Source organism: Callithrix jacchus, chromosome 3, assembly GCF_049354715.1.
Source record: "Callithrix jacchus isolate 240 chromosome 3, calJac240_pri, whole genome shotgun sequence".
In the NCBI taxonomy this organism is placed as follows: Eukaryota; Metazoa; Chordata; class Mammalia; order Primates; family Cebidae; genus Callithrix; species Callithrix jacchus.
The window spans coordinates 5288499-5302673 of NC_133504.1; the positions used below are offsets into that span (position 1 = coordinate 5288499).

General features: G+C 43.8%; 1 protein-coding gene across 3 annotated transcripts in view; it reads right to left on the bottom strand.

Moving 5' to 3' along the window:
- The window catches only part of CYP4V2 (cytochrome P450 family 4 subfamily V member 2), a 28373-nt gene that overhangs the window by 8293 nt on the left and 5905 nt on the right, over positions 1-14175 (bottom strand). For all 3 annotated transcript variants that reach the window (XM_035292473.3, XM_035292475.3, XM_035292472.3), the window contains exons 5-10: positions 13766-13835; positions 11961-12087; positions 8417-8602; positions 4855-4957; positions 1368-1502; positions 1096-1275 (exon numbers count right to left, since the gene is read on the bottom strand). In XM_035292473.3, coding sequence (XP_035148364.3) covers positions 1096-1275; positions 1368-1502; positions 4855-4957; positions 8417-8602; positions 11961-12087; positions 13766-13835 — 801 coding nt within the window. The remainder of the gene's footprint in view (positions 1-1095; positions 1276-1367; positions 1503-4854; positions 4958-8416; positions 8603-11960; positions 12088-13765; positions 13836-14175) is intronic.

Genomic DNA, 14175 nt, shown 5'->3' on the forward strand with positions numbered 1-14175 from the left:
GCTTCTGCCACAGGAAGCAACCCTTTTTATATGTTCACACAGGCAGAAGGAGAATCAGAATGACTTGGGACACTTGTTACAAATGAAGAGTCGCGAGTGTCCCTCCTACTCCCACCGTGCCTGTCTCAGTAGCTGGGAAGGCCGGGGAGTTTGTGCTCCAGATAAATCCTGAGCTCATTCAGGCTTGAGACTCACTACTCTAGATTGTGTCTTAGTGTCTTTAATCCACTATGGATTCACCAAAAAGCTTCAGATTCACCCATTTCAATCTGACCTCACTTTACTAATGTCTGCATTTACATAAATAAGATGCTAAAGATGCTAAAACCAAAATGGTTTAAAATGCAGGGCGACGCCGCGCATTCGCTTTGCTTAAACACTTCAGCCGGCCATAGGCAAGCATTTTCTGTTTTGATCTGCAAAATGAAATTCTTAAAAGCAGTACACACAAAGATTAGGTTAGCCACAAGTAATCACATGAAGTTTTTACCACAGTAAATTATATCCTGCTGTAATTAAAAATCAACAGCATTTCAGAACTCCACCATGAAACTGATTATGTTTTATGTTACGGGTAATTGTGTCTCTCTCCAAATTCATATGTTGAAGTCTTAACCACCCATACCTTAGAATATGACTGTATTTGGAGGCAGGTCATTTTAAAAAGTCATTAAGTATGAATAAGGTCACTGGGGTGGGCCCTAGTGCAGTCTGACAGGAGATATCAGGACACAGTCCCACACAGAGAAAAGACCGAGTGAAGACATGGGGAGAAGATGGCATCTCCCAGCCACAGAGATGGGCCTCAGAAGCACCTCGATCTCATACTTCCCGCCCCAGAACTGTGAGAAATAAATTTCTCACACCCGGTCTATGTTATTTTGCTATGGAAGCCCATGCAAGCTAATGTACTAATATACCTTTTGACAATGATATTTTAAAATTACAGAGCCAGTAAGTGAGGAAAAAAAGAAACCAGCTATTTTGTTAAGACTGTTGCATACGGGCAATGTCACATCACATCTCAAAGGAATCTCTGTAAGAAACCTACTATCACGTGGGTCTGAAAGTCAAACAATGCAGATGCATACAAACCTATACAGTTCCTGGGTCCAGCAGAGAAGGGCACATAGGCGTATGGATGGCGCCCTTTGGCATTCTCAGGGAAGAACCGCTCGGGCTGGAACTCCTCGGGATTGGGGAAGTATCTTGGATCTCGGTGCAACGCATATGGAATGATGACGGCCTCCGTGCCTTTCAGAACTCGGTAACCCGCTGTCAAGAAGTAGTCAATACGTCATGAGATGGGAGCAGGACAGACATTTAAAAATTTCCCTCTCCCTTCTACTTAGCTATAGCATACTTACCCACTTCACAATCTTCACTAAGACTACGGGCAAATAAGGGAACAGAAGGAAAAAGGCGAAGGGTCTCCTTAATAACACATTCCAGATACCGAAGTTTCTTCAGGTCTTCTATGGTAGCAGGACGGAGAGAATTCCCTGATGAAAGCAAGTGGATAAGATGACCTGAAATTGTGGTGTGGGCCTGGGGTGCAGACATCAAAGAATAACACGTGGACCAACACACAGGATGCTAAATACCCATCAAATACCCACCAAAGAAGAACACGTGGATCATGGCATGGGAAATACCCACAGCTAAAGCAGAATTTCTAATATTATGTAAAATGAAAATAAAATGAGACAATGTGCCAAGTAAAATAAACAGACACGGGCCGGGCGCAGTGGCTCACGCCTGTAATCCCAGCACTTTGGGAGGCCGAGGCGGGTGGATCATGAGGTCAAGAGATCGAGAGCATCCTGGTCAACATGGTGAAACCCCGTCTCTACTAAAAATACAAAAAATTAGCTGGGCACGGTGGCGCGTGCCTGTAATCCCAGCTACTCAGGAGGCTGAGGCAGGAGAATTGCCTGAACCCAGGAGGCGGAGTTTTCGGTGAGCTGAGATCGCGCCATTGCACTCCAGCCTGGGTAACAAGAGCGAAACTCCGTCTCAAAAAAAAAAAAAATAAATAAATAAAAATAAACAGACACAAAAGTTCACATATTATGCAAATCCATGAATAGGAAGTACTTGGAATAGGTAAATCCATAGAGACAAAAAGTACATTAGAGGCTGCCAGGGCCAGGGGAAGGACGAATGAAGAGTGACTGGTTGATGATACTGAGTTTCCTTTTAACTGAAAATGTTCTGGAATTATGTAGACGTGACTATCGTACAATATGGCGAAGGTACCAAATGTCACTGAAATGTACACTTTAAAATGATGGATTTTATGTTATGTGACATTTACCTCAGTAAAAAGAAAATAACATAAGGAATTAATACTTGCAACTCAGTACACAAAGATTAGTTGCTCAAAAATTCTACCAGGATTGGGAGTAGAAGGAAAAGGGCGGCACAGTAAGCAGAAAATACGAGATGCACAGAACACAGACTCTAGAAACGATGAGTGTGCCACTAATTCTGCAGGACCACGGAGCATTTGCGAAGCTGGCAATCAGCTAAACGTTGTAGGGGATACACAAGATTGGAACCTATTCCTAAAGAACCTGTGAGCTCTTCGAAGACCACATTTACCCACTCGAGGAAATCTAAGCAAAATTAAAATCCATGTGAAAAAAATAAAATGACAAAAATGTCGCCAACAGGTTTCGATGGCGTCCATTCTGCAAAATAAAAGCTTGCCTCTTAATGTGAAATTCCGGTCCCTGTACAGTCTGCATACAAAGCTGCTTGTCCGTCCTCATCTCCGTAATGAGACGAGTTTTCACTGTCTCTCACCCTCCACTGTTGCCCTCCGAACCAGAAACCCTTCCACTTCAGTGCCCCTGCTCATCCACTTCTCTTTCTGGAAGGCCTTCTCTCTCCAGCCGCATTCCTTCAGTTTTCCTTCCCGCCTCTCGCTGTGAAACCGCATCAGATTCTCCTCGTCGCTTGGCTAACACAACTTTATTCCTTTTCACCTTGCAGTTATTGGGGAACATGTGATTTTTAAAAAGGATAAAATTGACGGAAGTCTCTTTGGGGCAGACTGATAATGGGCCCCCAAATATTAGGTCCTAAACCCTGCAGTCTGTAAACGTTACCCCATTTGGAAGTAAGGAACTCTTGGCAGATTTAAATTAAAGATCTTACAGTGGGGCGATTATTCAGGTGGGCTCTGAATGCCATCACAAGTATGCTTGTGAGAGAAAGACACAAGCACACACACACACACCACACCACACATGCATGCACATGCGTGCACACACACACCCAGAAGAAGAGAAGGTGATGCAGAAACTGGCAGAGATGTCCGTGATGCGGCTGTCAGCCAGGAGAGGCTGAAGTGACAAAGGGTGGATTTTCTTCTCCGGAAGGAGCACAGTCCTGCCCACACGGTGATGTAGGCTCAGCGACACTGATCTTTGACTTGGGGGTCCAGAACTGTGAGGGAACAGGCATCTGCTGCTGGGAACCTCCCCATCTGTGAATTTGTCACAGGAGCCACAGGACACCAACACACCCAGCACCCCCACCTCCCTGCCTTCCTGCCTTGAAAATGAACGTGATAGTTGGAACACCAATCAAGAAGACAAAAGCCAAGAGAGCAGGACTGGCAGGGAGCAGAGGAGCAAGCCCGGGGCCCTGGACCTCCCTACTGGCATCCAGCAGGACGCTTCTCCTCCTGCTTGACTTAGAACAGAAGTTTCACTCCTGGTAGCTTTATCCATCTTTTCTCTCCTTTATTTATACAGGTCAGATGCAATCCTCTCTAAATCGGCTTTCCTGTACCTTTCTGAATAGTTTGACCAGCTACTCCATTCTCCCAAATAGCACCTTCTTCACTCAAATGCACAGCCCATGACGCTTCATGTATGTTTCTGTTTCTCCTTGGAAGCAGTGAGGCCCTTGAGGATGGCAGCACGCATCTGTGCACCCCAGCATCTAACCTCGAGAATGGCAGCACGCATCTGTGCTCCCCAGCATCTAACCTCGAGAATGGCAGCACGCATCTGTGCACCCCAGCATCTAACCTCGAGAATGGCAGCACGCATCTGTGCACCCCAGCATCTAACCTCGAGGATGGCAGCATGCATCTGTGCACCCCAATATCTAACCTTGAGGACAGCAGCACGCATCTGTGCACCCCAGCCTCTAACCTCAAGGATGGCAGCACGCATCTGTGCACCCCAGCATCTAACCTCGAGAATAGCAGCATGCTTCTGTGTACCCCAGCATCTAACCTCGAGGATGGCAGCACACATCTGTGCACCCCAACTTCTAACCTCGAGGATAGCAGCACGCATCTGTGCACCCCAGCATCTAACCTCAAGAATGGCAGCACACATCTGTGCACCCCAGCCTCTAACCTAGAGGACAGCAGCATGCATCTGTGCACCTCAGCATCTAACCTCGAGAATGGCAGCACGCATCTGTGCACCCCAGCATCTAACCTCGAGGATGGCAGCACGCATCTGTGCACCCCAACTTTTAACCTCAAGGATAGCAGCACGCATCTGTGCACCCCAGCATCTAACCTTGAGAACGGCAGCACGCATCTGTGCACTCCAACTTTTAACCTCGAGGATAGCAGCACGCATCTGTGTACCCCAGCATCTAACCTTGAGAACGGCAGCACGCATCTGTGCACCCCAGCATCCAGCCCAGTGCAGTCACTTGCCAGGTGACTGGCAGAGGCCTGTGAGTGAATGGACGAGGCCTTGCAAAGAGGATGGTACTGGAAAGGATCCCACAAGGAAGTGTTCCTGCTCATTGTTGTAAACACAGTGGCATCTCTGCAGTGGACTTGGTACCACAATATACCACGGAAGGGGCCAAACATACCAAAGACGTCATCCAACTCATGGTCCACTTTTTTCTGGACTTCTGGGTTAGAACCCAAAAGGTATAAGGACCAGTTTATTGCAGCCGCAGTTGTATCGTGGCCCTACAAATGGAGAAAACAAGAGCTTAAAAAGCAGAGGTAGCCTGTGATGATGAGGAGTGACCAGAAACCGCTTTTGAATTGTCTCTGGATTTGGCAGCTGCACTGTGACTGAGGAACAAAGGAAGTGAACTCTGTGCAGCACCTTACCCCGGTGATAAACAAGCAAACAATTCCTGAAAAGTGGAGGTTCGTGCCTAGAGATGACCGCTGCACGCCGCTCAGTGTTGCACACTCGTGGGATGCGCCTGTGCTGTGTTAATAAAGGGGCGTTCCACGGGCACAAGGTGAGCTGCGCCTAGTGAAGGGAACGAAGCCTGATGCCCCAGAGCCTGCTTGGCAAGTCTGTACTTCTCGGCCTTCCCCATCTGTAAGGTGGGCCTTACCTGTGGATGGCAGGTACCAGGGGGCATAGGTGTGGTTCTAAGTCACATCCTCTGCATTCAAAAGTCGACAACAACCTCATTTAATACGTGCTGAGTTGTAGGCAAAATACTAGGTATTTTGCAGAAACTGACTCAATTAATCTGCACAAAAACTCCATGGAAGACTCATTACTGTTATTTACATTTCAGAGATTAAAACTCAGGACACAGATGTGGCGAAATAATGTCTCCTGTGCTAAACAGGTTAGTGGGAGGCAGAGGCAGGAGCCCAGCCTCCAGCACGTCTGAGGACAAAGCCAGCTGTGCTGATGGCATCCACCCACACCGTGTACATTCAGGAGGCTCCACCTCACCTCTTACACTAGTGCAGCGCCTGGGCTACCTCCTTCCCCACCCACTTGATAGTTCAGGCCTTGGCCTCTTGTCTCCTCTTCAGCTCCCTAGCATTCCCATATGCAAAAGTGGTGAGTTCTTCAGGAAAAAAAAACCGTATCTGGAAAATCCATCACAGTCATCTACCTCTCTGAGTGAAACGTTGAGGACAAAAAGAGAAAAAAATGATCACCTCTATAAAAGATCTCACTTTTCCATTTTCCCTAAGTGGCACAAGGGATTATTATCTCATTCTCTGTGGAGAAATCTCCAAAGGACTTGTTTTATAAAACTCCTTGTGAATTGAACTGCTTGGGACTTATTCTGCAATTATTACAATACACAGCCTACAGGTCCCTGAGGCCGGCGCCTCATTGCATTTTCCCAGCACTGGCAGTTACAGAAACTACTCGGAGCTCCAGTTTTGCGCTCTGGCCCATCGTGCTCGCTTGTCTGCTAAGTACATACGGAAGTACGCTGGCTAAACACTTCTGATGGCGTTCCTTGAATTTGTGAGCAGAAGCCTAATCCAAAGGTGTAAGAGGAGTCCGCTGAGCTTCCGACTTCATTTTCTCTGCCCTCCGCAGAAGGCGTGATGAGGCAAACGTGAAGCACCAAGGCGCACTGGCAGAGCAGGGGGACACCGACTTTCAGCTCACAGCTGGAAGCTGGGCAGTTAGAGCCGGCACCGGCCTGTAGACTCACACGTGGTATACCTCCACTCAATGCAAAGAAGAAAAGACTTAGAATTTCACAGAGTGTCGGAACTGAAAGAAAAATCATTAGTCTGGTTCTGGTTGTTTTCATGAGAGTGAGAGGTTCCTGGTAGGAGATGGATGGAATGTGTACACATGTACATGTGTGTACATGTAGGTATGGGGGGGTGTGCATAGATGCATGCTGTATGTGGATATGTACATGTGTTTGCATGTGCATTTGTGCTTATGTATACATGTGTATACGGCTGTGTGCATTTGTGTGTGCACGTGTATATATATGTGCATATATGTGTATATGTGCATGTGTGTATATAGATGTGTACGTGTTTTTGTATGTGTGATTACCTGCATAAATGTACACCAATGTGTGCATGTGGGGGGGGTAGTGTGTGCATGTACGTATCTGCATGCACGTGTGCATGTGTATGTACATGAGTCTATGTGTGTGTATGTTTGTGTGTGTATGCATGCCCATGTGTGTGAATGTGGATATACATGTGTGTGTATGTGTGTGCATGTATGTGTATATATGCATGAGTGTATGTAGATGTGTGTGAGATGTGTGTGTGTATGTGTGTACATGTGCATGTGTGTATATGGATATATACGTGTGTATGTTCATGAACGTGTATGGGTATATACATGTGTCTGTGCATGCATGTGTATGTGCATGAGCATATGTGTGTACGTATGCGTATGTGGGTGTGTGCATGTTTGTGTTTGTGTATGTGTGTACAGGAGTATGTGTGTGTGCACGGGCAAGGTGAAGATGTGAGAAGGTCTCTCCACTTCAACATCAAATAATAACACCTGGTATCTGCTGCATATTCCTTATGGGCCATCACCATTCTCAGAGCACCTTTACAAACCTAATCACCATAACGGTTCCAGGAGGCTTGTGCCATTAAAATGAGAATATCCAGGCCCAGAAGGGCCGGGTGAGGCGCTTGAGGTCATGCTTCCAGCGCCTTGGAGCTGGGATTTGGTCTTAACGCCCACACTCTTAACCTCTCTACTTTTCAGCTAATTTAGATGTCCGTTTTCTGCTTAAGACTTATTTTCAGTGAAGTGTTCTGCTGTACAAAGTCTAAAACCACCAATGCAATCCGCCTCTCCTCTTTGCACATAGGAAAGTTGTGACAGAGCTCTGGAATGATCAGAACTATCTTGTTTGGCAATGAGCACAGGGCTTGAACTGGAACTAGGATCCTAAGCCTCATCTCACGGCTTTCTTCACTGCGTTGTGGAGCCTCACACAGGAGTGCACCAGCACTGGCACTGCCGCCAGCGGCTCCCGCAGAGCAGCTAGCACGTCGGTGGCAGAGCCATTAAGAACGCAGGTGCCTTTCACTCTGCTCCATGCCGAGGATACTACCACATGGCTTCTAAAAACCATGCTTTATCTATTTTGCCATTCACATAGAGTCCCTCTTTGTAGTGTTTAATATTTAGGCTATCTTTGTAAAAAGTACTTCACATATATATGTTTGAATTTGAGACCGGAGATCTCCTGAGAATCACGAGCCGGCTGGAATTCCTGTTGCAGGGCTTCTGCTCTTTAGGTAGAGCAGCTGGTGGCAGTAGCTAAGTGCTTGTCTGCTAGAACCTCAAAAGGGAGGTGTTGAGGAAGTGGACTGCAGGTCTGGGAGGTTAGAAGGAAGCTGAAGCCATGTGGAGAACTGAGAGCAATGTCGGGCTGCTCTTCTGCTTGGGAAAACTCTGACGAATCTTAGGGTTTCTTGAGAAAAAAAAAATATGTCTACTGCTGTGCCCAGCACTCAGCAAAATCGTTTTCTGAAGAAGGAAGTCGAGCTGGTACTTAACCAGTTTCTTAAATTTTCTAATTTCTAATAAAAATATAACGGTTATTTGGTTATATTAAACTACTTTAAAAGTTGATTAAATTTTAACAAACAATTCTAAAGATTCTAGAAATAACTGAGATGTGTTTAATAATGGATATCTGAACATAACAATATACATACCTCAAACATGAAGGTGTCAACTTCTTCTCGAATATCTTCATGACTCAGCCTGTTCCCTTCATCATCAGTCACACTTAAAAGCAAGTCGAGAAAAGCCCTGCGTTTGTTTTTGGGGTGGACAGAGCCCGTGCCATCACCTCCACACTCGCCATCTGCCGTCATTTCATTGGCCCGTTCAGCGATGACCTGGACCATTTGAACGATAATCGCGTGTGTCAGTTTGGACTCGGATGCAGCCTAGTAATGCTTTTTCTTATCAAATATGCTAGTTTAGGCCGGGCGCGGTGGCTCACGCCTGTAATCCCAGCACTTTGGGAGGCCGAGGCGGGTGGATCACGAGGTCAAGAGATCGAAACCATCCTGGTCAACATGGTGAAACCCCCTCTCTACTAAAAATACAAAAAATTAGCTGGGCATGGTGGTGCGTGCCTGTAATCCCAGCTACTCAGGAGGCTGAGGCAGGAGAATTGCCTGAACCCAGGAGGCGGAGGTTGCGGTGAGCCGAGATCGCGCCATTGCACTGCAGTCTGGGTAACAAGAGCGAAACTCCGTCTCAAAAAAAAAAAAAAAAAAAAATCTAGTTTATTTCATTTGTTTTTTCTAAACCTTTCTAGTTCAACATTTTGACAACATAGGCTCTTGTGAAAATACAGTAAAGGCTCTTATTAACATTTCAGGCATTATTTGGTGAAACTTTTAAAAATAAATTTAATTTCAGGCAAATTCCTAATTTTCCAGTGCTATTTTTGCAGTCTTTCCAACACAAGAATAGAATCACAGTCTACGAGACAGTACTCTAGAGATTTCATTCGGCTAATGAGAAAACGTTTAAGTGGTAGAGAGAATGCAGTCATTATATAGACTACGAATTACACGTTATGGGAGAATAGAAGCAGCAAGTAGATTTCCCACCTCGACCTCTACGCCTGTGATTTCTGCTGCCTGAATGCTTTCCTCAGAGGCCTGCACGGCAGACACCCTCCCTTCTTCGCGATCTCTGCTCACTGCCACACGATCAGACACCTCCCTCATCCCTGCCACCTTCGTCCCTAGCACTGCAATGCTTCCTAAGGCTGCCTTCTTTTTTCCATTTTCCTTGCCACCTGATATTATGTGATTCTTCCATTAGACTTATTACGATATTATACTTATTATATGATGTTATTCTTATTATATTGTGTGATATTATACTTATATGATGTTATATTGTGCAATATTATACTTATATGATGTTATACTTATATTATATGATATTATGCTTATTATATGTTATACTTATATTGTGCAATATTATATGATGTTATACTTATGTGATATTATGCTCATTATATGTTATACTTATATTGTGCAATATTATACTTATATGATGTTATACTTATGATATTATGCTTATATATTATACTTATTATATTGTGCAATATTATACTTATATGATGTTATACTTATTATATTATGCTTATATATTATACTTATTATATTGTGCAATATTATACTTATATGATGTTATACTTATATTGTGCAATACTATATTATGTTATACTTATATTATGTGATATTATGCTTATAGGATGTTATATTGTGCGATATTATATTATGTGATATTATGCTTATTATATGATGTTATACTTTGTGCGATATGATTATTACACAGTTATACTTATTATTTATTATATGATGTGATATGCTTATTATATGATGTTATACTTATATTGTGTGATATTATACTTATATGAGGTTATACTTATGTGATATTATGCTTATTACATGATGTTATACTTATTATTATATTATGTGGTATTATGCTTATTATATGATGTTATATTGTGTGATATACTTATATGAAGTTATACTTATTATAATATTATGTGATATTATGCTCATTACATAATGTCATACTTATGATTTAGTGTCTTTCTCTTCCAGTTCAAACTCTGCCATGTGCGTGTCTCTGTTCACTGACATATTTCCAACCTCTAGAGCACTGCTTGGCATTTTAAGAATACTCACTAGATATTTCTTGGATGGATAAAAGAATTGAGGCCCATACACTTCATTTGGTTGTACATTTCAACTTCCTTTTACTTCCAGGTAATTGAGCAAACCTACTACTGAGTGCCTCCAGCAGATTCTAAGCCCTTTGAGGGCAAAACACTATGTTTTCCTTTATTTCTGTGGAATTCCTAGTGTCCAGGCCTCAGTAGGGAATTCTCAGGGTTTATTAAATGAATGATATTTATTGGAATTCCATTCAATCTGGAATTCATTTAATTTAATAATATTTATTTGAATTCCATTCAGTCTAGAATTCATTTAACTGTTGCTATCAAATATCAATGCACAAAATTTAAGGAAAAGTTTACAAAATATAACCTGCCAGCTATTCTACAACCAGGTGATCACCCTCAACTGTGGCCCACTCAGCCAACATCGCATTTATGGGACATCTGATGTAGTCACCATTTGATCTCTTAAGGAAGCAATTCCAATAGATTTTAACCAAAATTTACAGCAAGGAAAGAACATATTTAAATAGGCAATTTTTTCAATACACTGAAATTATAATTTGATGTTTATTTTCAATTAAATCTTGCCTTTCCAAAACACATCAATACCACAAAGACTGACATCCTACAGTCAAAACAACAGCACTATCTCCCGGTCATTTTAGAACTGGAACTAAAATACTAATAGCTAGTTAATGTTAACGTTTTCTGAGTTAAGTTCCTGCTATCAGTGCCCTCTGCCTCTGAAAATGACTGCCGAATCCAAACATTTTCCAGAAAACTCTTACACAGATCCATGCTTCTTTATTTTTTACCCAGCACCGTTTGTTTGTAAGTGTTCAGAACTCACATCACATTTTGTAATTACGTGCGGATGGATCACAGATCACCTCTCAAACTAGAATAATTTTCTTTCTGGTAGGGACCATATTCACACTGTCTTACTCATTACGACATTTGCAGCATTTGGTGTGGTGTTTGGGACTTAGTGAGTACTTAATTAATATTATTATTCAACTTTTATTTCCTGAGACATCGGCTCCAGAGTCCTACACCGGATCTGTTAAAAAGACATAAAAATTATGGACTCGACCGGGCGCGGTGGCTCATGCCTGTAATCCCAGCACTTTGGGAGGCCAAGGAGGGTGGATCACAAGGTCAAGATATCGAGACCATCCTGGTCAACATGGGAAACCCCGTCTCTACTCAAAACACAAAAAAATAGCTGGGCATGGTGGCGCACGCCTGTAATCCCAGCTACTCGGGAGGCTGAGGCAGGAGAATTGCCTGAACCCAGGAGGCGGAGGTTGCGGTGAGCCGAGATCGCGCCATTGCACTCCAGCCTGGATAACATGAGCGAAACTCCGACTCAAAAAAAAAAAAAAAATATTATGGACTCACGGAAAGTTCTGGAAATGCATAGTGGGGATAGTCGCACAGCACTGTGAATGCACCTAGTACCACCAAACTGTACAGTCACAATGGTTATAAAGGAAAATCTTATGTATATTTTACCACAATTTTAAAAGTCAGGGACTTACATCATTGGTAAAGGTATGTAGGATCTTAAGGCTCTTTCTGTGTTCCCATCCTTCTTTAAACATAAGGTACCAGAGGTCAAGCCAAAGCCAGGGCATCTTGATTCTTCGAAATATCATCTCACTCATCCTATAAATGGAATAAAAATACATCAGCCGTTGTATCAGAAATGCGTGTCTCTTGAGCACTTCTTTAGGTATCTGGCCTCCTCGTGAGGAATGACGATGATTGCCTTAGAGGCTGCTAAGCGCTCCATGCTTTATGCTCAACAGTGAAGGCGTGGGCTATTACACATCCCATGGAGCCTCAGAAAATAACGGGTTCTTTAGAGGAATGAAGAATCCATTAGAAAACCTCCTTACTAGGTAGCCATCTGGGCTCTGCTTTTGTTTCTCAAGGGCAAGCTCCCCACTCTGCCTAGGGCCTCTGTACCAGGGGTTGAGATGAAATCTGCCTCTTTTTTTTTTTTTTTTTTTTTTGAGACGGAGTTTTGCTCTTGTTACCCAGGCTGGAGTGCAATGGCGCGATCTCGGCTCACCACAACCTCCGCCTCCTGGGTTCAGGCAATTCTCCTGCCTCAGCCTCCTGAGTAGCTGGGATTACTGGCACACGCCACCATGCCCAGCTAATTTTTTGTATTTTTAGTAGAGACGGGGTTTCACCATGTTGACCAGGATGGTCTCGATCTCTTGACCTCGTGATCCACCCGCCTCGGCCTCCCAAAGTGCTGGGATTACAGGCGTGAGCCACCGCGCCCAGTCGAAATCTGCCTCTTTTTAAAGTCTATCATTGGTCTGGCCACTCCTCTGGAGTGACAGATGACAGCTGGCTGCCCTCCTCTATAAGCAAGGGTTCTCTAAGTAGCCATCTGTCACTTGACGGTCCCAGCATCTCCCTCTCACATCCAGCCGTAGAGCAGAAAGACCCCATGTGATCTCCTGCAGGACCCACTTAGATGCCGGTTCTTCAGAAAGACCTTTTCTGGCCTCTCACTCTGTAGGACACATTCTTGTTTTCTGCTCTGATATCAACTTGAGCAGTTGCTCAGTTCCTGAGCAGTTATTACAATTCACAGATTTCTTTGGCTGATGCCTGCCCCCTGTGTTGTGTTGTGTACGACTACAAAACCAGTCAGTACCCTATGCAGTGACTGGAAGATCACAGATGCTTAATAAACATTGGTTAAAATGAAGCGAAATGAACAGTGGATTTAAACGGACTCGGCTCAATGCACTCCTCTGCTCTCCATCAAACCAAGTCCTTGCCCTGCCTCTTAACAGGTGAAGAACTGTAAGCAATTTTAGAGTAAAATGGACTGTTTTGATGGTTAAAACAATACCTACCCAGTGCAGAAAACATGGAAAAGAAGAATAACAATGAAAGGAAAGCGCAGGAATGAGAAACAGATACGCCAGACAATGGTAAACACGCGAACACTCTGTCATAATATCTGCTGGGTTTTTCTTTACAAATAATTTTAAAATATAACAATGATCATAGTACAGAACACTTCTTAATCCTTCTTTTCTCAGCATCCTAATGTAAGCCTCATTATGTACAATATACCGTAATCTCAGTGTCAGAGAATAAGCCTTCTAAATTACTGCATAATCTAATGTGCCATCATTTACATAACGTTTCCTCTACCGCTTAAACACGTGCTTACATGATGAGCTTAACTTCTAGTTTAATGTTTAATACTGAAACCACAAAAAGATACAGATAACACAGACAGAAATTGTCAGCAATATTTTCTAAAGCCCAAATCAATAATAATTTTTGAAATAACTGGAAGGACTCCATTTACCTATAAACCGCACGGACGTACTTGGAATCATCATTACTTTGAGCACCGATATTCTTCCCCATAGCTGTTTCTATAAAACACAGCGAGAAGCAAGCATTCAATTCACGCACGTTAGTTATCTTGTGTTTGTTCTGGTGTGGCAGACATGAAAGACGTCCATCCCGCTGTGTCCTTACAGATTCCAGAATTCTTCCTCCCTTTACCGTCTTCTCTGGCACCTTCCACTTCTACTCCCTGTTCCCGTTCTCCCTTCCCTTTGCCATCCTGGGCAGTTGCCCCATGCCCGTCCCCCTCACATCCCTGAGGGGGGCTGCTGCTCCTCAGAAGGCTAACACAGCAGCAGAACCGTGCTGAAGGGCCCGCTGCCCTCCCAGTTCCTCTGTCTGCCTTCCCGATGGAGTGTGAGTTCC